We start from the raw sequence: 23,863 nt of genomic DNA, 5'->3' as shown, positions 1-23,863 counted from the left end.
AGGCTAGCCCGAAACATTCCTAATGACCAGTCTTAATATGATTCCTCTTACCTTCATTTGTTAGGAGTGGAAATATTATCATAATTGAATTTGTAAGATTTTGACTGCAAAAATGAACCAAAAGTGGTTTTGATTAGGGGCGTAGTGTAGTGGACAAAATGTGTTTGTAGTGAGCAGCAGTTGTGGTTTTGACTGGTTATTTATGAGTTTTGAGAGTTTTCATAACAAAAATATCTTATTATCGCCACCTTACACTATATATACGTGTACCATCTTTATATGTATTTATTACTAGAAATTCGTAAAAACATGTATCATTTTACACAATAAAACCGAAAAAATAAGTCATGTTAAACCACTTGACACAAATTCGTTATACTTTATCGTTTGTGTCAATTGATATAAGTTACGTTTCTTTACTTTTTAAAGAAAATAAATAGAATTTTGCCTTTCTACAACTTTATGAAATAAACTTTCTTTCAAGACATTTTGTTTTTTGTAGAATAAGACTGTAAAATTATTAATTGAAATATGATATATCAACGATGACTTTTGTATAGTTATGTGTGTAAAAAGGTATAACTAGACTTGTATCAATTTACACAGTATAAAAGTTGGTGTCAACTGATACATGTAATTTATTTTGATCCTCTACCATTTCTATTTAGGTTCTATATATTAGAAAAGAAACCTTCCATCATCACCTATCGACACATCTAACTTCTGTTCCATTATTCCTTATAAGTCGCGAGCTAGAATGTTTTTAACTTTAAACTCGATTTTCTCAAAACTTGAATTTTGGACTTGTATTACTTTTCACCGACGGTCAAAGACCTTGTATATTCTATACAAGGTCTTTGCCGACGGTACAGAATTTTCCTTTTATTCTACTCGCATAATAATTTAATAATATGGTGTATAGTAGTGTTGCCGCGATAGTGCTCTATCGATAGTTTTCGATCGAACTATCGATAGTTTTGTACGATCGATAGGGTCCTTAATTCCGATAGTATTGTAAAAAAAATCCCATCCACTCATTTAACAGTTTTTTTTTTAGTATCGATGCTATCGTTGCTTATCAATAGTATCGCCAAAAACGTGTTATCGATAGGCCTATCCGTTGGGTAGATGATTTATCAAAATAATAATATTAAATTAATATCCCTAACTTGAAATTTAATTCTAATTTAAAAAAAAGGTACCGCCTGTCTGACCTTCCAACCCCCGAAGGGAAAACCAGCACCAAAGACCAAGTATTAGAATCATTGAAATACTTGGTCCTTGGTTGCGAGAATTTCGATTAGTGTTGCCAATCGATAGACAACTATCCTATATATTAAGATATATGTAGAAGTGAGGATCGCGACCACAGGTTATGGTTTTCCACTTGGTACGGCTATATGCTGCGTGCACCGCCCTCTGTATGCTGCCGCCCACCGTCTTCTTCATGATGTCAGATCACCTCGTAGGCGCCCTTCCTCGCGCACGTTTGCCATCTATTTGCCCAAAGATGATCTGCTTCTCCAGACTGTGCTTCGGAGACCGCATAATATGTCCGAAGAAGCTTAGGGCACGATTCCGGCATATTGAGGAGAGCCGCGTCGTGATCTTGAGCTCTTTTAATATGGACTCATTCGTACACGTAAAAAGCCTTAAATTACCAAGTAGAGAAAGTCCGGCATGAGGTGAGCACGAAGTTTTGAAGACAGGAGTGATTGTATTAGATTTCCTCCTGAGCAGTTGCACTACAAATTTAGTGATGAAGAGGTGAGTGATCGAAAAAATATGTCATAGAAGAACTTGTAGACATCATATTAATCTGAGTTACTTGTATTAATCAGATTTTTTACTAATTTTCAGGCAATACTTGACAGAAACCTTAAGTGGGATGACATAATTATAAAGAAAATCAATAAGAGGATGAACTCTTTTAATGTTTATAAAACAATAGTATGGAAGAATTTTCATGCATCTTGGAGCAATGGCAACATGTAAGCATATTCCTAGTTAAAAATATATTTAAGTGAGTGTTGCTGGTTGTAAGTGGATTTCCTTTACGGCTGATTAGGCTCAGGCCTAGGACGGCCAGATATGAGGAACGGCTAATCCTGTTTTTTTCTCTAATGTGGTTTGTAAGATCAATGACCAACCTCATCAACCTGCTGCTGTGACTATTCGGGTGTCCCAGACTAAAGGCCCTTGACGTAGCTTACTTATCTAATGAAATGCCTATGTAGGTACTTAAGTAATTAGTAACGGAGTCAAGACTCTCTTTGTGAATTTGCCTGTTATGTATGAAACCGTTTATCATGCCAGTCATAGTAACTAAACACATAACGGCCTCCGTGGTCTAGTAGTTGAACGTTGTGCTCACAATCCAGAGGTCCCGGGTTCGAATCCTGGTGGAGAAAAATTTGCTTTGTATTCCTTGTTTTGCTAGGACATTACAGGCTGAACACCGTGTGCGTCAAGCTAGCGGCCTCAAAAAAAAAATGGGCACGAAAAAATAATTTGACCATACCAAAAAATAGTACTCTTATTGAAAAAAATAGTACCTGTTGTAAAAAAATTAGTACCATCACGGTTCTGGATTTATAGCCATGTTTTATTGCACTTGCTAGCTTGACGGTGAGCGAAATTTGGCGAGAGTTAACGACAAGGTCTTTCGCTTTGATTTAAACGCCAAAAAATAGTATCGAAATAGTACTCACCCCCTGCAAAATACCGAAAGTAGTACTTCAACGGTTCCAAAGTTATAAAGGTAGTTCTTTGATCCCGCTAGCTTGACGTTTTGAAAATACCTATTATCTGGGGAATGCTTGCATACTTCAGTTTGTAACTAATGTCAATAAACTCGTATGAAATAGTACTCCCTACCATCATAATTTGGACCTGATTCTCTTTGTAGAAATATGTCAAAAAGTCATTATAACCTATGTCATACATTTATCAAGACGAGTACAGTCGCGAACAAAATTATTACACATGGTCAAGAATGTTGTCAGATTTCAGTATTTTTCCCCATTTTTGGGTAAAAATTGGTGAAGTGCCAGGGTTGTTAGATGAAAGTAATATCATTGTTGAAACTCTTTGAGTTATTCTACAAATACTGCAAATTGTTTATTAACAAACACTTCGATCCGTAACAAATTCAACATGAAGGTATAAATTATAAAATAAAACAGCAGATTAAAAATGTATTATGATGTATTAAAATCACAGATTGTTTTCGATAAGAACTAGACCCATGCAGCCATTTTCTATTAAAATTAGTGCATATGGGTGTATGCAATAGGAATTTTTTGTAATAGCAGCACTGAAGTGCAAAGAAATGGTAGGGTAGACCTCCAAAATGGCAATACTTACGAATAAATTGTGAGGTTATGTAATTGTCTACGTGACTGTATCAACAACAAATGTATGGCATAGGTTATGATGATTTTTTAACATTTCTACAAAGAGAATCGGATCAAAATTATGATGGTAGGGAGTACTATTTCATACGAGATTATTGACATTAGTTACATACTGAAGTATGCAAGCGTTCCCCAGATAATAGGTATTTTCAAAACGTCAAGCTAGCGGGATCAAAGAACTGCCTTTATAACTTTGGAACCGTTGAAGTACTACTTTCGGTATTTTGCAGGGGGTGAGTACTATTTCGGTACTATTTTTTGACGTTTAAATCAAAGCGAAAGACCTTGTCGTTAACTCTCGCCAAATTTCGCTCACCGTCAAGCTAGCAAGTGCAATAAAACATGGCTATAAATCCAGAACCGTGATGGTACTAATTTTTTTACAACAGGTACTATTTTTTTCAATAAGAGTACTATTTTTTGGTATGGTCAAATTATTTTTTTGTGCCCATTTTTTTTTTGAGGCCGCTAGCTTGACGCACACTGAACACCTGATTGTCCAAATGTAAGATGATCAGTGCTTCAGAAGGCATGTTAAGCTGTTGGTCTTGGTTACTACTTACTAGGCGGACCCTTGGCGGCTCAATAATAACCCAGACACCAGGGTTGATGAGGTTGGTAATCCATCTCATAACTCACATGATAGAAGAAGAATAGTAACTAAGGAAGGGATCTTCTTCAGTATTATAATGGGCTAGGTAATGGACTCCAATGCGGGTTGGTGGAGGTGTTTTTACGGTGTTTTTCTTTTTTGGAGCAGCATGGTGGAGTATGCTCCATACCCCCTCTGGTTGATTGAGGGGAGGCCTGTGCCCAGCAGTGGGATGTATATAGGCTGTTTATGTATGTATGTAGGTAACGGACTGGTATCTATCTTAAAAAACTGACTGCATGTTGTCTTGATTTATTAAAGTTTAGAGAGATGGAAGTGTATACAGCATTTTTAATATTTGTTTTCTCTTCAGATTTGGGAGTTGTGAGTGACAACGAGCAGATTACATAACAATGGGAGGATAACAAGGGCCTTAACTGAAAAAACTGGTGAATGTTCCCAAATAAACCTCACAGATGTAGAAGAAACACAAAATAAATTTGTTTATTTATTTTATTTCTGTTCCCTACTAAACTAGTAATAAAACATACTTTTTACAAATACTTTTTGATTGTATTTTATTTATAACATCAAAACTTGCACAGAAAAAAGAAATATTTATATTTGTGATGGGTTGCTTATCTGTCACCACTCTGGTCATTATGTCCATCACAAGAGGCTGCAGTTGGTCTTCTTGGTAGTGCTTGGCTCAGTCCATCCTGGTATGGTGGTGTGACTATGTATGTATGTACAGCACCACAATGGTAGGTATGTATGTAAGTATTTTTTATACTCCTGGGTTCTTCTTTATTTATTCGTCACCATCTAAAACAAGTATAATGCTTAGATAATTATTCTAATAAGAAACAAACATAAATAGCCTATTTATTATGTCCCACTGCTGGGCATAGGCATCCCTTAAATCAACTGGAGGGGGTACGAAGCATACTATATGCTGCTCGACTGCAGATTAGTGACGGTGTTTGGCCTAAATAGCCCGGGAATAACTGCTTGACGTGCCTTCTGAAGCACAGAATCATCTGACTTCTTTAGACAATTGGATGATTCAAGCCTGCAATTTCCTATCCATACAAAGGACCTTGACAGCCTCAAAGTGATTTTGACTATGTCCCCATTGGGTATCAGACCCGGATCTCCAGATTGTGAGCTATGGTTAGAGAACCATTAGACCAAGGAGGCTGTTATATATATAACTCATAAGTAGACAGATTTGCATTCATATTTAATGTACTTACATACCTGAGAGAATATTAGGGATCCATGTCACAGACATCTTTTTTGTTATTGGTGGCTCATAATTACAATTCAGGATGCAGTGGCTATTAGGACTACTTGCAAACGTCAAAGAATAAAAAAGGATTATTTAGAATACATACATACATCAATTCATGCTTACATTTCCTAATGGGTTGGACAGAAACAAATATAATGATCAGAAGGATGTAAACAAAAAATGTGGGTTCCGTCACATTCCCAGTACATTTAGCATGCCATGATATTCGTGGAAACTGAGATAAAGCAGTAAAGAGCTTGTAAAAGAAGTTTTTTAGCCCACCTTTTGTTACTGCTAACTGGTGATTTTGTTTGGTTCACATCATAAAGTATTTTGAAATAATCTAAAGGAATAAACCAACAAGTAAGGTATCTACCCAGAGCGGGATCAAGTGTATTTTGCTTACATTTACAATTATTTTCTATTATACATAACATAATAATATGATACCTATAAACTTTGTAACAACTGCACACCAACTTTCAATACTCAAGATAATACAATTACATACTTGCAAGTAAAACACTAGGAAAATGCACAACTTAAACTGCAAAATAGTACTAATTATTCATATTATTTTAGTTCTAATAAACTTTGTACTCTTTTAGGAATGATACTGTGCAATCAATCTAATTCTACAAACTTTATAATAAAAGAATATCTAGCCAATTCTTTTATTCTATTTTGCCAGAAACTCTCTTCAAGTAACATTTCCAAAGAGCATCCTTATAGATGACGGCTTGAATTTCTGGGCTTTTAGCAGCGACTATTCCCCTCCCACCACCATAACGTCCCCCCCATTTTCCACAACTACCTTCTCAGGGGTATTGCAGATCTCTCCCAGGTCATCCTTAGAGCTCTCCAGCTGGACACCGGGAGTCAACTGGATCAAGCCAGGGTTGGAGGGTTGTATCCTTCTTTTGGCAAACAAACCCTGTGATCAAGTCTGGATACTTTTCAGCCATTTGACTGTAGCTACTGAGTACTCCGATGTAATTAGATTTCCCTGAAAAAGCATAAAATTTACATTAGACTACTCTTTTTCAAAGTTCATTATATCATAATTTTACATTGAAAACACAAATTGGTTCAACAAATCAGTTTAAATTACCTCACAACTCATTTCCGCCACCAAGAAAACACCTCTACTGACGCCATTACTAGATCCATTAAGAACCTTCAGAATACCCTCTCCAGGCAAGGAATGAACAGTCACACAGTCTGCCCACTCTCCAATCTTGTAAACACCCTTTAAATATTGCTGTAGAACAGTATTGCCAATATCAGCAAATTTACAGTCCTCCAGTATTAAAAAGTTAAGCCGTGCTACCAATTGTTTCAAACTGCTTATAAAATCCTCTGAAAAATCTTCTATAATATCCACATGGGTTTTCACTAAGCAGATATGTTCGCCAACTTTTTCTAACAGGTCAAGGATTTTCGCTGTGTGTTGTTGTTTTGTTGGTCAACGGACAAACATAAATTGGTTTTCTTAGAAGCCATTATGGTGAATAGCTGCTTCACAATGGGTGGCTAGCTCTGATCTATCTTCATATCTATGTAAAAGCCATTCGGTTTACTGGTTGTACTGCAAAAGAAAAAGCAAATAAAATTTATGTAAATACTGATACACAACACGAAGGCTATTAATGTTATCTAGGTATTAACATTATATAATCTCCACAAACATCACAAGAAATAAGCAAACATAATAAATTTCTTAGACAACTTGTTTAAATAAATTTAAATTGTGATAATTACCTGTTGAAGGAGCTTTAGTACCTTTCAGGTAATCATGGACTTTAGTGGCTATTTCTTGCTTGATCTATTTTTTTATTTGCCAACAATATCTCAATCAAACCAGACAAAGAAATAGAGATTTAACTTGGACATTATTTTCAAGATTCTCTTTCCGTCCCTGTTCTCTATCGAGAATCACAATTGCCTCATTGGATACTAAACCCTCATTATGCAGATCTTTTACAGTTTCCATCACACTGGAACCAGAAGTGATCACATCTTCAATGATAAGGCACTTTTGACCAACTCTATAATGGCCCTCTATTAATTTTTTGGTTCCGTAAGACTTGGCTTCTTTTCTCCTCATCAACATAGGCTTTGTGGCTTGAACGCTCAACAAGGTCGCGACCGGTAATGCAGTGTACGGCACTCCACACAGATGATCGCATTTACTGTCTTTTACAGCGAACTCATATAGATTGCTATATGTAGATATTAAGTCCTAGAAAGAGTAACCAATTTTAAACCGTATACATAATAGACTAGAATACCATCCACATGTAATCATAATGTACAAAATTGGGTATGATTTCTTACCATAACAGCCGGATAGCTGACTATAACCCTCAAGTCCAAGTAGGTACACCGGTGTCTTTATGCCGATCTTCGTCATAAATTCACCAAATTTCACAGCATCTATATTGAACAGCTTAAGCGCTAGTTCTTGAAGTTTATTATTGTATACCATTTTTATTATTATATCAATTTAAACTAAATTAAAATGGAATAGAAGAGGAACACGTGTGAACAGAATCCTCAGGTAGATTATGGTAGATGCACAGACCAAGTAGAGACGCTAGGATGCTACGCATCAGGCGGTAATGTTCCATTAAAAAAAACCTCTGTTGAAATTGCACTTATAGAACATGACAGCTCTTTTTTTTAAATTGATTTGCCTTGGAAGTTAGTAGCTTTGGGACTTTTTGGCGGGAAACGGGAACGGGACAGTTGCTTTCTTCATTGAATAATCTAAATAATTAATACGAAGTGGTGTTTTGTGGTTAATGATCGCATTAAGTTAGTCGGAAGACATTCGCGAGTGTTATTATATCGGAGTATTCAATAAACAAAGTGTATCTGCCTATTTTCGCTTCGTGGCAGGAAGCCGCTTCATAACTCGAAAGTTTATGCGGACTTTTGAGTTAATTCGTTTGGGGTTCGGAGTAGGAGTCTACTTCGAGGGTGGGGGCTTAGGTTTCATCATCATCACCTTTCATCATTTCATTAATCTATTTTTCAATTTGACATGGCTGTATGGGCATAGTTCCCTTTGCCTTACCCTTCGGGGAAAACCAAAATAAAAAAATAGTAGCTTTGTAGCAATTTTAGCCTTTTTCAGCCTAAATCGCCTCCCCTTTTCACCCTATAAAATTTATTTATTTTCAATTGGAAGGGGAATTTGAACATGATGAGTAGTGCTATTTATTATTTTATTTTTTAATGGATTGTTTTTTTGGATCTCATGTAATCAGAGTACATTCTTGCACAAATTGATGTCAGATTTTTTTCGTGACAATCACCCGCTTTCTTTATCTAGGGCGTCGAGGAATGGAGTAAATGGGTGCATCTGAAATAAGAAACACAAAATAAAAAAATAATAATAACCTCACAACAGCTCTAAATCGACAGAAACAAATAAACATCCTACAACGCCACACCCATACCTAGTCCATTCTGTTGAGGGAATTATTTTTTTTGTGTTCTATCTGTAGATAAATATGGAAAGTGAAACAACATCAAAATAATTGCCTAAAATAAAATAATAAATAGCACTACTCATCATATTCAAATTCCCCTTCCAATTGAAAATAAATAAATTTTATAGGGTGAAAAGGGGAGGCGATTTAGGCTGAAAAAGGCTAAAATTGCTACCAACCAAAGCTACTAACTTCCAAGGCATATAATTCAATTTAAAAAAAGAGCTGTCATGTTCTATAAGAGCAGTTTCCACAGAGCAATTTTTTTACTATGGAACATTACCGTCTAGTGCGTAGCATCTCTACTTGGTCTGTGGTATAAATATATAAATATGCTCTTATAAAAGTAATTATAAAATATTAAAATAAACTGTTTCAAATGTGTAAATTTAATTACCTACTGAAATGACTGGACTTTCATTTTATTTTGTATTATATTATATGGCCAGGTTTCAAGACTTAACCCATGTCATGTCAGACATAACCAATCCTTATTAGTCTTGTAAAAATAATTATAGAATATTTTCAGTTGCCAGCGAAATTGTGTTATTCCTGACTTTGGGTCATATGGACTGGGCAATTATGATTTTGGGTTCTTTCTGACAAAAAGAGTCTAGTATGAGGGAATGGTTTGTTAACCAATCCATTATCTACATAACCAATCCTTGTTAATCTACCGGTCAATTTATACAAAAATGTAGAATATCTTCAATTGCCTGTCTTCTCGGGTATTTTCCTGGCTTACGGATTGGGCAACCATATCTGACTTAAGATTTGTATCAAAAATTGTCTTATAACAAATGGTTCTAATTTAATTACCCCACAAAGGATTGTGCACGGGACTGAGTTTATGTATTATTGTAAACGTGAACAGCTGGTAAGCATGGCTCCTGTCCACAAACTTTAAGTCCTGACAAACATTTTGATAAAACAACTTTCAAACCTCCAGACTTTTTTTTATAAACTGTTTATTAGGATATACTAACATACTGTGATAAAAGTTAACGGCTCTTCGTTTGTTCGTACATTTATTTAAACGTATAAAAATAGAATAAAAAACAAACGAGGTTACCAACAAGCCTGTTTGACACCGTTTCTCTCGCTATATCTTAATAGAGTACATTCCTACTGCGTGTAAACGTAGCACAACCACAAATAATAGATTGATCAATTAACCAATAGGCGACGAGCGCGATCGACCAATAGGAGGAAGTGTACACGGAATATTTGGATGGGCTTTATCACCTTGTGTCGCTTTTGTCCAAGGTGTTAATTCGCAGCCACGGAATGTACGCGATGATAATCCGTGTACATATGGTCACGGAATATTTGGATGTACATTACTCGGTTGGGCTTTATCATGGTCGTGCATTACAGTTTCCCATATTTTACTTAGTGAAATCATAGACATATAAGAGTATGGACTGGAAATACCTACAAAAAAAACGTGCCACTTCGTCGGCTCGTCGCATAAAATGGCGGCCTTTACTAGGGCTGCAAGCTGTTTCAATACTAGGATTACCATACTCGTAGCTACTAGGTATAGCATCTTCTTCTTTGCGAGTCGATGGCGATCGATACTAAATTTTTGCTGACCAATAATAGGTATAGCATTATAATAATAAGTATTCATAAGAGAACAGAAAGGGAAGGTAAAGGGTAATTAGGTGGTGTACTGTATTTTTCGCAAATTTTTCGTGTATGTTTTGTGTAAAACTTGTTCTTTTTGGTATGTTGTGTGCAATAAAGTATATTTGTATTTGTAAAGGGTTTAGTCAAGATTTATCTAAGTAGTTTCCTTAACAACTCTATAACATTGATTACATTCTTTATTGCGCACAATTCGAATCCACCTGGAGTGTATAATGAAACATAAATTATAACGTAAATCTGTTTATTAGTAAGTATTAATTTCACACATTATTTATTATGTAACTACATTATATTTACAATAAATACAAATCTAAACAGTGTCAATTTGTTTAGAAATTGTCTTTGTGATACCCTGTCACATTGCATATATAATTATTATACGCTTTCGGAGAAAGAAAATGTAAAGTTAAAGCAAACTTTCTTATTTCTTGGGAATACTTCTATGGCAAAGGTAAACCTTGAAATTTGTTTACCTGCCTTTTCAAAAAGTCTTGCGGTCCTGCCAATTCTTCCATCAATACACTTTGCCCTTTATTATTTGATTTTTATTCTGCAGATCTTCCATAATATTCTTCAAATTGGCTATCTTTTAATTTTTTCATCGCGTCTTCTTCAACTGACTGAAATAAAGTTTAATAATAATGTTAAAACAGTGTATGTACTAAAATATATCTGATTTAAGTGCATTGTGTACCTGGTTGAATTATACTATATCATGTTAAAAATATAACATTATTCGATAAATACCTTTTCATGTACTGACTTATGAGACAGACGTACGGGCAATGGCAGCACAGACGACGTTGCAGCTGTGGATTAGTTTTCCAATATCACCTGTTTCAGTAAATCCAGTCGACAATTTTGGATTGAAAGATGGCCTGAAATGAAAGATAACATTCATTTATTTATATAAAATTTGTACAACTCATAATTGTTTCGACATATAATAGTTACAGACTAAGTATATTAAGTACATAATAATATGTAGTTGAATGATAGATAGTATAAACATGTTGTGATAACATGATACAAATATGTTATCTATCTAGCCAGTAGTGAGATGATGCAAGCTAGGCTGAAATTTAAATATAAATTTAAACACCAACAGCCTCTCTCTAACCATCGTCTTCTCAAGCTTTTATTTCATGGAAACCTGTTAACGTAAAAATAATAACTAGTATTCTTAGCCAGTATTATTGGCGCAACACTAATTTGACTATGACGAATAAAGATATTGGAAAACAAAGAAAAATACGGTTTGTAGTATGACAATTACTCAAAATATATAAAGGTTTAATACAAATTTATGGCTCAGTTGCGTTGTAACATCAAAATCTATAGGATTGTTTGTATTATTCAATGAATACGGGGTACTAACCTATGAAGTGACAAATACGGTTGATTTCTGTCCTTTCTGGCACCACACTGTACAATACAATACACGGACATGTTGAATAACACTTTTTTCAACTTCAACTTCGATTTAGCAAATCAAATCCTCGTAATTTATCCGCAAAACACAAAATACGATCTCATAAACAGCTACTTGACAGCAGAAGTACCACAAAACACAGCGCATAAAATGGCGAAAAATGGCACGCACCTACAGCTGTTGTGACGTCATCACAAAATGTTGCCATAACTAGAAATAACAAATATATATTTATCTCTTTTACCAAATGAAATTTTGTACTAGTAAAAAAGAGACAAAACGATTATTGACGACCTGTTTCATAAACTACTCATATTTGTATAAGATGATGTTTATATAGTAGAACAGGGCGCCTCCATATAATTTCCTATCTCTATGAGTGAAATACTAAAATATTTTGATTTTGAATATAATAAATGATGCCAAACTTAGTTTATAATGTAAACTTACTTTAACACATTTTTTTTTCGTTACTAATTACTAATAGAAAATCAAGCCACTACTATTGTAACATTTGTGATTTTGCGTAAAATGAAACGGTTTGACTTTTTTGACATTGGGTAGAGGAACGTTCGTTCATAAATAATTTAAACTCTTTGTGGCTTTTTGGCGGGAGGCGGGAACGGGACAGTTGCTTTCTTCATTGAATAATCTAAATAATTAATACGAAGTGGTGTTTTGTGGTTAATGATCGCATTAAGTTAGTCGGAAGACATTCGCGAGTGTTATTATATTGGAGTATTCAATAAACAAAGTGTATCTGCCTATTTTCGCTTCGTGTCAGGAAGCCGCTTCATAACTCAAAAGTTTATGCGGACTTTTGAGTTAATTCGTTTGGGGTTCGGAGTAGGAGTCTACTCCGAGGGTGGGGGCTTAGGTTTCATCATCATCACCTTTCATCATTTCATTAATCATCAAGAAAAAAAATACGTCAGACATGGCTGTATGGGCATAGTTCCCTTTGCCTTACCCTTCGGGGAAAACCCTCAGAACAATAACTAAAGCATAGAAGGAAGGCTAAAATAAGAATTCAGAAACTATAAACCGGCTCTCTTCTAGCTTACGACACAAACTATGAGTGAGAAAAGGACAAATGATTCGCTCTTTGCTTCATTTTTTCCGAGGTTGTCACAACATGAAATGTCATTTGGACCTATTGGACTCATTTTAACTCGGCCAAATACATAGTAACATACATAAGAAGATTTTACTTATATTTACCGAACTATTTGACACGGTCGCGTCAACTGTGTTTACGAGTGTCTTGTGTTCAGATTGTTTTAAGTGATAATTTAACAATATTTTTCCAAATAAATGGAAAGAAACTTTTATTTATATCAAATAATTGAGTGTCTCGACTGTGTGACATTATGTCTTGTGTGGTATGGGGCTGCAGCTCACATTCAGGAAGAAAAGAAAATAGCCAACAACTTCTGTCGTTTCATCGGTAAGTTTTTTGTAATTTTCTAGTGAAATGTGAACTGCTGAACAATTTTAGGAAAGTAATATGTTTTGCTGAATAGATTTGTAGCATAAAATATTTGAGATATCCATTATATTATACGTTTCATCGATGAATACGGAATTGATTTGAGGTTATGTTGATTGTCCATAGTGATGTACTAAAATTATCGATACTTTTAATTTTTAGATTTCCTGTAGACGATAACAAAGAGAAAGAATGGATAATTCGCATTAATAGACGAAATTGGATTCCAAATAAGTACAGCCGTATTTGCTCGAAACATTTTACTGCGGATTCATTTATGTGTGTTCCTAATTCAAAGTGGAGGCGTCTTCGAGACGATGCTATTCCTACATTGAACATTATAGATCAGACAGATGAAATGGTGTTTAAATTTAAATTTCAGCCTAGCCTGCATCATGTCACTGCTGGATAGATAGATAAGATATTTGTATCATGTTATCACAACACGTTTATACTATCTATCATTCAACTACATATTATTATGTACTTAATAAACTTAGTATATATACTAAGTCTGTAGTTGTTTTATGTCTAAACAATTATGAGTTGTACACGTTTTATATAAGTAAATTATTATTATCTTTGATTTCAGATATTAAATCCAAAAGTGTCGACTGGATTTACATGAAAAGGTATATCAAATAATTTTCTTTTTTTATATTTTTAACATGATATACATATATAGAGTGTATAATTCAACCAGCTGCACAATGCACTTAAATCAGATATATTTTACTTTTATTTTTATAGATTATTTTGTACATATACTATTTTAACATTATTATTAAACTTTATTTCAGTCAGTTCAAGAAGACGAGATGAAAAATTTAAAAGAAAAGCTGAACAAGTCCCGCCTCAAGATCAAACGACTTAATGAAAAAAAAAAAAAAACAATGTGACAGGGTGTCACAAAGACAGTTTCTAAGCAAATTGACACTGTTTAGAAATTAATAAATTTGTATTTATTGTAAATATAATGTACATAATTAATAACGTGTGAAATAAATACTTGCTAATGAACAGATTTACGATCTAATTTATATTTCATTTTACCTCCTTTTCTTATTTACTCCTACTCCAACACTCCAGGTTGATACGAACTGCGCCCAATAAAGAATGTAATGAATGTTATAGATTTGTGTAAGCGACTTAGATAAATCTTGACTAAACCTTCCTTTACAAATACAAATATACTTTATTGCACACAACATACAATACTTACAAGTTTTGCACGAAAGATACAGTACACCACCTACCTACCTTTTACTTTCCCTTTCTGTTCTCTTATGAATACTTGTATGCCGTATTTTTTTAAGTATAATGCTATATCTAGTACGTACGAGTATGGTAATCCTAGTATTGAAACAGCTTGTAGCCCTAGTAAAGACCGCCATTTTATGTTTACAGAGTGGCACGTTTTTTCTGTAGGTATTTCCAGTCCATACTCTTTTCTATGTCTATGGCGTGACCCCATCGGGCCTCTTACCGTCTGTGCGGCTTAGACCCGGCGGCGGCAGTTCCAATTTGCATGGCACGTCGATCGACACCAGTGCACGGCGGATGACATCATAAATAAATTCGAATATTACAAAATACTTACCGATGAAACGATAACAGTTGGCTATTTTCTTTCCTTCCTGAATGTGAGCTGCAGCTCCAAACTAATATAAACCAGACAATATAATCCAAAAATGGTTAGATACTTACCTATCAGAGACAGAGTCTCCTTTCATCAAGAAGAAGATAATTGCATCCTACAAAAAGAAATCTTGTAAAAAAAATTTATCGACATTAATTGTAAGTAAATTTAATTTTATCGACATATTACTAAAGTGAAACCCAACACTAGGCAATGAAAAACTTGTGACAACCTACGAAATTACGAAACAATTTTTGTATATGCGTCTTTGTCTAACATTACGCCGGTTCCGTAAGATAAAGTAGAGCAGAATTATAGAGTTCTGTTGCTATTTTAGCCTTCCTTCTATGCTTTAGTTATTGTTCTGAGGGAAAACCAAACCAAAAAAAAAAAAATTAAACTCTTTGTTTAAACTAAAGTCATGCACGCACGTCTCGTTAGTTACGTTTTATCGCATTTTATAGAAATGAATAAAGGATTTTGATTTTGGTTGGTTGGTTACCAACCTTAGTTTGTTTATTTGTTTAACAGATTTTTGAAAAAATCGTAAAACTAAAAACAATCTAAAACTTCTAACTTTCATCCCCCAAATAGGACAAATTTATCAATGCGGTCGAGCTGCATAGCAATTGTATTGAACGAAGTGAAGAGATGTCGCTGTATAAAACGGTGATGTCGAACCTTCTTTTGGTAAATTGCAGACTTACACGTCCAGGACGTTAAGAAGGTGGGCAGTTAGGCAAAATTGCCTGTTGCACGCTCGCATACTCCTTATGAGTTTAAGAGGGTACGCAGTCAAATTTTTGCTTGCTGACTAAAATGAAAGGAAAAATGCGAGCTTCCTAATATTTAGTGTACAATTTTCTTACTGAGTGAATATGGATTGAAAAATAGTTTCACTTCAAGTAGAGCTAGGGCCACGCCGTCATCGTGTGGTCATTACATCGTTCCTGCCTCTTTCAGTCTTTGACATTATGTATTTCATAAGACCGTATGAGGTTTAGCGCGTCGCCTATTGGCCAAAACCCTTGATAACGTTCGCGCTGCTGCACGCGGTTGTGACCACACCAAAAACATTTTCATGTAGAATACTTATAGCCAAGACTAGATCATATCGATTGCAAAATAAAAAAGTTATCAGATCTCATATGGAGCCATGCTTCTAACTCTAAACTATACAAACACTACACATTAGGCAAAATATATTGCTTGGCCGTTTCACATATTGATTACATGATCGTAAGGTGAATAAACTATTTTGCTAATGTGTAGAGTTTGTCAATTATATACCGGCGTGGTGGTACCTACGTACTTATATTTATAAATGGTTTCCCATTGTCATTGTCCGAAGCCATCGAGATTCTGTAAAGTAGGGAATACCATATTGTAGATAATAACTATACAATGTAATTTATTTACAAATGTTGGAGACAACAAAACTGTTATATTTTTTATTTTTGATAGTGTTTTTGTCTGAGTGTCAAGGGAAAAACTATTGCGGGCTCAATGTCTGTAATAATACTAAAGAGCATACTTTATGTAAATTCCAGGTAGGTACCTACGAGGATTTTATACCTAGTTTATTCGAGTTGTTGTTTAGGATATAAAACAAGGTTTTCCCCCGAACTACTATTTGCCGAACAGCTGTTACGCTGACCTTTTGGTGCCCTCACTTCTCAAACTTTAAATCATTTATTTATTACTAAATATAACTATTCCGAAATATTTCAAATTATTTCACATCTGTTATTGTCACAGTGCAGTTTATCATTTTCATTTTACTACGAGTATCAGGTGCAGCTACTGCCCAACTGGGCACCCACGAGGCCTGTTGTCTTAAATTTTGTACCGGGTGAGAGCCCTCAGCGCTCCTAATATGTCCGGGCAAGTCGTTAATGCCATTTGCGGCAAATCTACAATAAGTCACGTCAAAATAAAAGATGTAGCTACCAATGACCTGGTTCCCCAGGTCCCCTTGGTCCCCCTATACCTATACCTATTCATGCGTTTGTGATTCGTAGTAAGTTTCTTATTCATTTACAATATTGAAATGTCAGTTGATTTAACAATAGAAACTGTAGTCCCTAGAGGTAAAGCTTGCGAGTGTAGCACGTATCATTCAAATTCAAATTCAAAAATATCTTTATTCAGTAGGTATCATAGTTACACTTTGAATCGTCAATTTTTACATAACGAACATCTCATCCGCCTAAAACTACTGCAGCTTCTCACAACCTGTATAGCCGGGGAAAAGAAGCTGCAAGAAAAACCTCGGCACAGGGCCCTAGACGTTCTTTAAAAAAAAAACTTTAAATATTTTTAAACAATTGAGTAATTTACCTGCCTAAGTTAATCCCATGCCATCATAAAAATAATATCGCTATTTATCTACGTACTTATGGTAGGTACACTTATTATGGTAGGGATTATATTTCCCAATATGCTTCATTTTAATAATGAATACTTATACGCTGACTGTTTTTCTGTAGTCCGAAGATCCAGCTCGTCACTGCGTCGGGTTTGAGAAAACGATCAAAACTCAAAGAGAAAAGCAGGCTATTCTGGACAAGCTGAACAGTCGTCGAAATAAGGTGGCTGCAGGTGAAATACGGTCATTTCCTTCTGCTGAAAATATTATGAAATTGGTGAGATATTACTTTTTACATTTGGGTGACTTTTAGAAAGTGCCTGTATATAAGAGAAAGCATAGTTTCGGGAAAAAGCGATTTGTGAAAGTCCATAGTTAGTACGACATCTAATCTATAGGTAGAGTTGAGAACTGTGCTTTGTAGGTAAAGAGCCTAATTATTTTTCTATGTTGAACCAAAAATAATGTGATATTATGTTCTCACTAGTTCGTAGTTCGTAGAGAGAACATTGCTTGACACTTTCTATATCAAAACTTAAAACACCCATATTTTTGATTATCTATCATGTGCGACATATTCTTCGCAGGAATGGAGTGATGAACTGGAACTTTCAGCACAACGATGGGCGAACCAGTGCGTTAAACACAGCACCCCGGACATCCGCGACACATGTCGTGATTTAGGTTAGCAATATCCACACGATATCCATGTAATCTCCTCGGCTATTGCCGATCCCACCCTTCTGAGGAGTTTGATAGCGTACCGATAGCAAACTCGCCCATATTTTCGGCTTTCTTTATTTGGGCGTTAACGTTACACGTGTCGGTAGGTTTATCGTTGAGATCCTATATGTACTTAGCCACCTCTTAGACACTGTTAAACAAGTTACTTACACTCTTTGTTAGCTTCACGCGTGGTGTGGTAGTGTTTTGGTACCAAGGAAATAAGGATTCAGGTCTCTATGTGCTTGGTTAGGCAGCTAAGTGCCTAGCCAAAATACCAGCCTCCGTGGTCTAGTGGTTAGAGCGTTAGGCTCACGATCTGGAGGTCCGGGTTCGATTCTTGATGGGGACATTGTCGAAATTACTTTGTGAGACTGTCCGTTGTTTGGTAAGGTCTAAGGATTGCTTTGCTTTGTTTTGGTTTTGCTTTGCTTACAACATCATGCGGTATCTTGCAAATACCAGGATCCCGCGGGACCTAGGACCCTTAGTCCCGCAAATACCGGGATTGAAATTTGGTGCGGGATTGCATTCCCTAATTGCCATTAACTGGGCACAAATCCTGAGAACCATATTCAAACGTGAATTCAAAGTCGATTTCAGAGTTTTAGAGCTCGACCCCGTGACAATACGATTTTAATATTACTTATTAACTTAGCATCAATAATATTGTAGATATATAAAGTGGTAGATGTCAATGGGAAATCAGTTGTATCTCCGTGAATATTTTCAGTGCATTGATAATGACCTTACGCAGGTACACCTGTATCTTATATTCATAAAGATATATTTTTAATATCTATTGAGAATATTAAGCACAAAAAGAAGAAAATTTAATTTTGCAATATGGCCGCCGATTGTAATTAATTAATCCCATTTGAAATTGTCCCATTTATTGTGTTTTATGTGCAATAAAGGTTTTTGTATTGTACTGCGTGATAATGGCAAGCTACATAGAATTTCGAATCGCGGCTCGGTTATAAACCACTAATATAAATGCGACTTTATGAGTTCGAGTTCATATTTCGATCATAGACCATTGATATCACGTCGTTTCCAGGATTTGTGCCCGGTTAATGGCATTATACTCACGCTCTGTAGCTGGCCAGCAGAGTAGAATACCTCTTTCTACCCCTTTAGTGATACAGGCGCCATTCTATGTTATGTTATGTTTAGAAAAAGTGAAAGAGATGAGTCAGGATGACAGTAAGTGGAATACCGTGGAGTGCCTACTCTTAGACTCGGATGTAATTGTGTCCGTGAACTAACTTTGGTGTCGATTCGGGGAACCACCAACTTAATTTTGACATAATTTGATAGGACTAAGCCTAGCACCGTCTCTTTATTTCCATACTTATTGTAATTTAAGAGCTGTCAAACTAAAATTAGGTTAAGATTGTGTTCGCCCGAATAGGAATCAATAACTAACTAATTCATTGAACGATTAAAGGCAACGTGTTCGTGGGGCAGAACATTGCCACGATATATGGTGAGGCTCCAGGACTGACTCCTCTAGCGCTGGTCGATGTTTGGTATATGGAACTCCTCAACGCGAATGCTTCGGTGATATCAAGTTATCAACGGTAAGATTATTATGGTAAAGCTCTCGTCACATTAATGGGGCCCAAGTAAAGACGATTCTCGTAGTCCGGAAAAATGCTAATCTAGAAACAGAAGCAGATCTTATATATCGTATTTATAAATTTTAATCAAGAAGTAAGTAATAATAATTGTTACTATTAGGTAGTTTCCTATGTCATAGATAAATTATGAAATTCCGATTACTAAATAGAGACAGATTTAAAGATGACGATAACGTTTTATTTTTCTATTTAACTTATTTATTAATTTTAATAAAGAAAAATGTAATAATAAGTGCGACATTTTGTCACGTTTTTCTATGACGTCACATGCTGCTTTTGCTTGTTCATACAAATTCCATAGTTTTGAAACTTTGTAGAGACCGGGTGAGAGCTCTCAGCGCTCTTCATTTTTCCGGACAAGTAGTTAATGCCCTTTGCGGCAAATCTACTTTTGTAGATTGATTTATTAGTCACGTTAAAAAAATAAACTTTGTAGAAAGTATGTCATTTGGCTAGATTGTGAAAATTTTACTTCGTAGAAAGTATCTTTTTCGACTAGATAGTCATCTAGCCTAATAACCTAATAATATGAATGTGAGAAACACGATTCCACACGCTGTTATCATCATGCTCGACGCCCAGCATAGACCTGCTGGCATTGCGGCCTAAGCATAGCCGAGAATCAAATATCGGCTTCCAATTACAAACTCTCAAGTTGACTCAGTCTGTATCCCAAACGCTCTGGAGTCTTAAAAGCTATTGCACGAGTATTCGCTATTTACACGAGATCCATCTTTGAGAGTGTAAGTAATAATAATAAAAACGTAATAGTCACTGTGGTCCTGCTAGCTTCTCATTCGCTCATATTAATTTATCTTAAGTGCAGTTTTCACTAACACTGTTTGACATGACTTACTCATGCTAGCACTAATTAGTTTACTCGTATATAACTCAACTTGTGTGGTCAAACACTGATTTTCCAAGATACAGGCCTTTGTGCTTAGTTTGGATCAACAGAGTTTAACAATTGTGTACAATCTTTACCCACTGATGTTTCCTACGTGTTAACTAATTTAAACTTTTACAAATCTTGCACAATAAAGAATTATTATTATTATTATTTAGCTCGACCATCACAGACGGCGATAGGGCTCACCTATCACGTTGGTCTAACAGAAAGCTCGGTGAGGTGATGGGTACTTAGTTCATCTTGCGATGGATGTACCCCTGACTACCCCAATTGGGATTTAATCGTGAGCTTATGCTATGTTATACCTTCTAGGTCGTCTGATGCCGGGTACTCGCACTACGAATATTTCACACAGCTAATATGGGCTAAATCTAAGCAAGTCGGGTGCGGAGGTGTGAAATTCAAAGTAAGTGACTGATTGTTTAAATATCTATCTGTAATCGACTTCCATTCTTTTATTACTTATATACTTACGTAGATTAAAAGCAAACACGCCAAACGCTTTTTTCATAAATCAATATAAAGAAAAATAAATAATGAAGTTTATTTAACATCTCCTGAGCTCAGCGTTTATTCACTTTTTATTCACTGTTTTATTTTACCTAAATAAACTTTTTTTATTTTTTATTTTATTTATTTATTATGGGATCCCCTTATACTTAGTTATGCGTATACCTATACCTGTGCCTATACCTACATAATAATCATGGATGTATAATATTAAGTATGTTATTTATAATAGTAGACTGTCAGTAAAGTAGTATTTAGGTATCTAGGTACTTAACGTACCTTAGTCTATACGTATGATCTTTAATCATCACAAAGAGCATTTTTAAGGTAACATACATACACAAATTACATTGCAATGTGCCACCATCAATCTCCCATCTTCCTAACGATATCCTGTTTTTTCACAGAGTCCGCTTACATTGAAGATTTGACAGGTCCTGTTTTTTTAACGTAGCGACTGCCTATCTGACCTTCCAACGCGCGAAGGGAAAACGAGTCCATTACAGATTAGGTCATATACCTCCGAAAAGCATTTCTCGGGAATGTGGGTTTCCTCATGATGTTTTCCTTCACCGCTGAACACTTGATAAGAATTTATGATCCAAACATATATTAAGCAATGGACCACCAGAGAAAGTTAATAAAATGCTTTTGTAAGGTTGTTGATGAAGTTGTAAGGTTTCCTGTTTTCGTATTGGTATAAAACCACTCTTAATCTTCTATTCGAACAGGAAAATGTTCAAGGCAAGGAGAAGAAAAGGGACGTTTACCGGCTGGTGTGCAACTTCGCTCCGGGTGGCAACCTGCTAAACCAATCTGTATATGATGATGGAAAAATGTGTTCCAAGTGCCCCGAAGGCACATGTGACTCCGTTTTTACGGCCCTTTGCAGTTAGTATTGATAATGAGTGATATACTTAATTCTCTATCTATATACGTGTCTTTCTTTATATGTATAAAGACGTTTCAACTTGGGGCCGTGTACTTAATTAATGAACTGAGCAGCAATGATTTTATTAACATAGGCAAGCATGCAGGTTATTTAATTGTACTTCTAGTGTTATATTGTATTTTTCCTTTAAAGTATTTTATTTTGTATTGTAGGAAGTTGCTGAGCTTATATCATGTGTTTTCAGGGAAGGCGTGTTCCTGCTGTTTATGTTACATTTATGGTAATTAATAAATTATACTGTGTCTATTTGTTGTAGGTTTAAAATCACAATCAACAAAATATACTAAATCGGGAATCACGGAACATGAAAGTGCTACATCAACGAACGAAGTTACTAATTGGATCTCTAAGGGATTAAACACAAATTCAAAAACGAATATTAATTCAACGGTGATTGATTCACATAACTCTGGTACTTTGGGCAATGACAATATAGACATTTTAATTCCATTTGATTATGTACCACATGAATATATAAGACCAACAATATTGACAACTACCAAAACTACACCTTCTTGTAAAGATGTTATGGTGGTTGATGATTTCGTCGAACTATTGAAAAAAAAGCTAAGTACAGACCCCATGTTCAAAGAATTTCTAAAAACTACTACAGTAAGCACGGAACATTTTGAGAATGCTTATACTGATGCTTTTGCGTTAGTCAATCGAATTTATAGCAGCAATGAGAAGCTTTCCACTACAAATAAACCGCAAGAAAGAGATTCTGTTAACTCTACTCTTCTCGTGGATTTAGTGGAAGCGGTTATTTTTAGAAATAACGGTAAGTGTAAAATCAAGCGTTACATCGTTTGTAGATGACCAAAGTGATATTGTATTTATATTTTTATTCTGAATATTGCAGATAAAATTAAATCCACTCGGGAACCGATATTAGGGACACGGTTTGAGCCGGATGTAAGTCCTGTAAAAATTCAAGCTGAACTTGCGGAAGTGAGGCTCAATTCGGATTTTACAGGACATTTATTTTTTCCCGAGGATATTGAAAATGGAAACATTGACACAACAGAAGTTTATTACGATATGCCAAGTGTTTCTCTTGATGATTTCACAATTGGTGCTATAAAAAGAACCAAAGCAACAAAAGACTTTTTAGAGGAAATCCTTGAATCTGAATCTACTACCGAAAGTACGACAAAAACAATTATATTATCGCCAGATTACGTGAATTTATATAAAAGTGGTCAAAGTAGTATGAAAAAATTTTTGGAAGCGATTGGAGAGACGAGTCATAAGTCATATTAAGTGAGGAGTTCAGTAAAATTTAAGTACCTACTCAAGCTGAAAATCAGTGTACTACGAATTTATTAATTGGGTATAAGTATACGTTTTTGTTTAATTTCAGAGCAAGAAAGCAGCAATGAGATAACAAGAGAACGTCTGTTAAATAAAAATCTAAAGAAAAAATATGAATTTAATAGACGAAAACGAGGAGACAACTTTCAAACCGATTATAATAGTGGTAAAGATACAGATTATATTGTTGATCACATTGCGCCATTAGAAAATTTTAAGAAGAGTTTGAGGTCCGATTGCAGTTATCACAAGATAAAATATGTCGACTTACTTGACAAAATAGCGTCAGATCTAAAAGTACTGAAATTAAACAAGAGATTTCATTGTACACGTAATATATCTCAAAAGAATTCATTTATGGTAATTTTAATTTTCCTTGTTATTTTACAAATTATATTTTAATGAATAAACACTTGCTGGGATAAAAATAT

General features: G+C 35.1%; 1 protein-coding gene, 2 long non-coding RNA genes and 1 pseudogene across 4 annotated transcripts; 2 read left to right on the top strand and 2 right to left on the bottom strand.

The window, feature by feature from the left end:
- The first annotated feature begins 685 nt into the window (after positions 1-685).
- LOC126369558 (uncharacterized) lies at positions 686-4,571 on the top strand. The gene is made up of 3 exons (XR_007566730.1): positions 686-1,767; positions 1,861-1,991; positions 4,382-4,571. It is a non-coding gene; the product is annotated as an uncharacterized LOC126369558 (long non-coding RNA).
- LOC126369556 (uridine 5'-monophosphate synthase-like) lies at positions 4,508-9,203 on the bottom strand (annotated as a pseudogene).
- Positions 9,204-10,698: 1,495 nt separating this feature from the next.
- Positions 10,699-12,213, bottom strand: LOC126369562 (uncharacterized). The gene is made up of 3 exons (XR_007566735.1): positions 11,831-12,213; positions 11,200-11,330; positions 10,699-11,072 (listed from the first exon to the last, which is right to left on the bottom strand). It is a non-coding gene; the product is annotated as an uncharacterized LOC126369562 (long non-coding RNA).
- A 4,025-nt stretch (positions 12,214-16,238) lies between these two features.
- On the top strand, positions 16,239-23,845 carry LOC126369502 (uncharacterized). Of its 2 annotated transcripts, XM_050013944.1 has the most exons (9): positions 16,239-16,562; positions 17,502-17,657; positions 17,968-18,064; positions 19,554-19,686; positions 20,969-21,062; positions 21,898-22,057; positions 22,375-22,899; positions 22,981-23,265; positions 23,482-23,845. In XM_050013944.1, exons 1-9 carry the CDS (start codon positions 16,434-16,436, stop codon positions 23,832-23,834), a joined length of 1,932 nt encoding a protein of 643 aa, XP_049869901.1. In that variant the 5' UTR covers positions 16,239-16,433; the 3' UTR covers positions 23,835-23,845. The 2 variants fall into 2 exon arrangements, with proteins under 2 accessions (XP_049869901.1, XP_049869902.1); XM_050013945.1 differs by lacking the exon at positions 22,981-23,265.
- Positions 23,846-23,863: the final 18 nt, after the last annotated feature.

This window comes from Pectinophora gossypiella, chromosome 9, assembly GCF_024362695.1.
Source record: "Pectinophora gossypiella chromosome 9, ilPecGoss1.1, whole genome shotgun sequence".
NCBI classification, from domain to species: domain Eukaryota; kingdom Metazoa; phylum Arthropoda; class Insecta; order Lepidoptera; family Gelechiidae; genus Pectinophora; species Pectinophora gossypiella.
This window is presented reverse-complemented; position numbering and strand designations above follow the sequence as displayed.

What these genes read in the sequence shown, in the direction of transcription:
- LOC126369502 (XM_050013944.1), top strand. Translation starts at nt 16,434, where the DNA reads ATGTTGGAGACAACAAAACTGTTATATTTTTTATTTTTGATAGTGTTT. An exon ending in CTGAAAATATTATGAAATTG is followed by an intron (nt 17,658 to 17,967) that starts GTGAGATATTAC and finishes TATTCTTCGCAG; the next exon opens with GAATGGAGTGATGAACTGGA. An exon ending in GCGGAGGTGTGAAATTCAAA is followed by an intron (nt 21,063 to 21,897) that starts GTAAGTGACTGA and finishes CTATTCGAACAG; the next exon opens with GAAAATGTTCAAGGCAAGGA.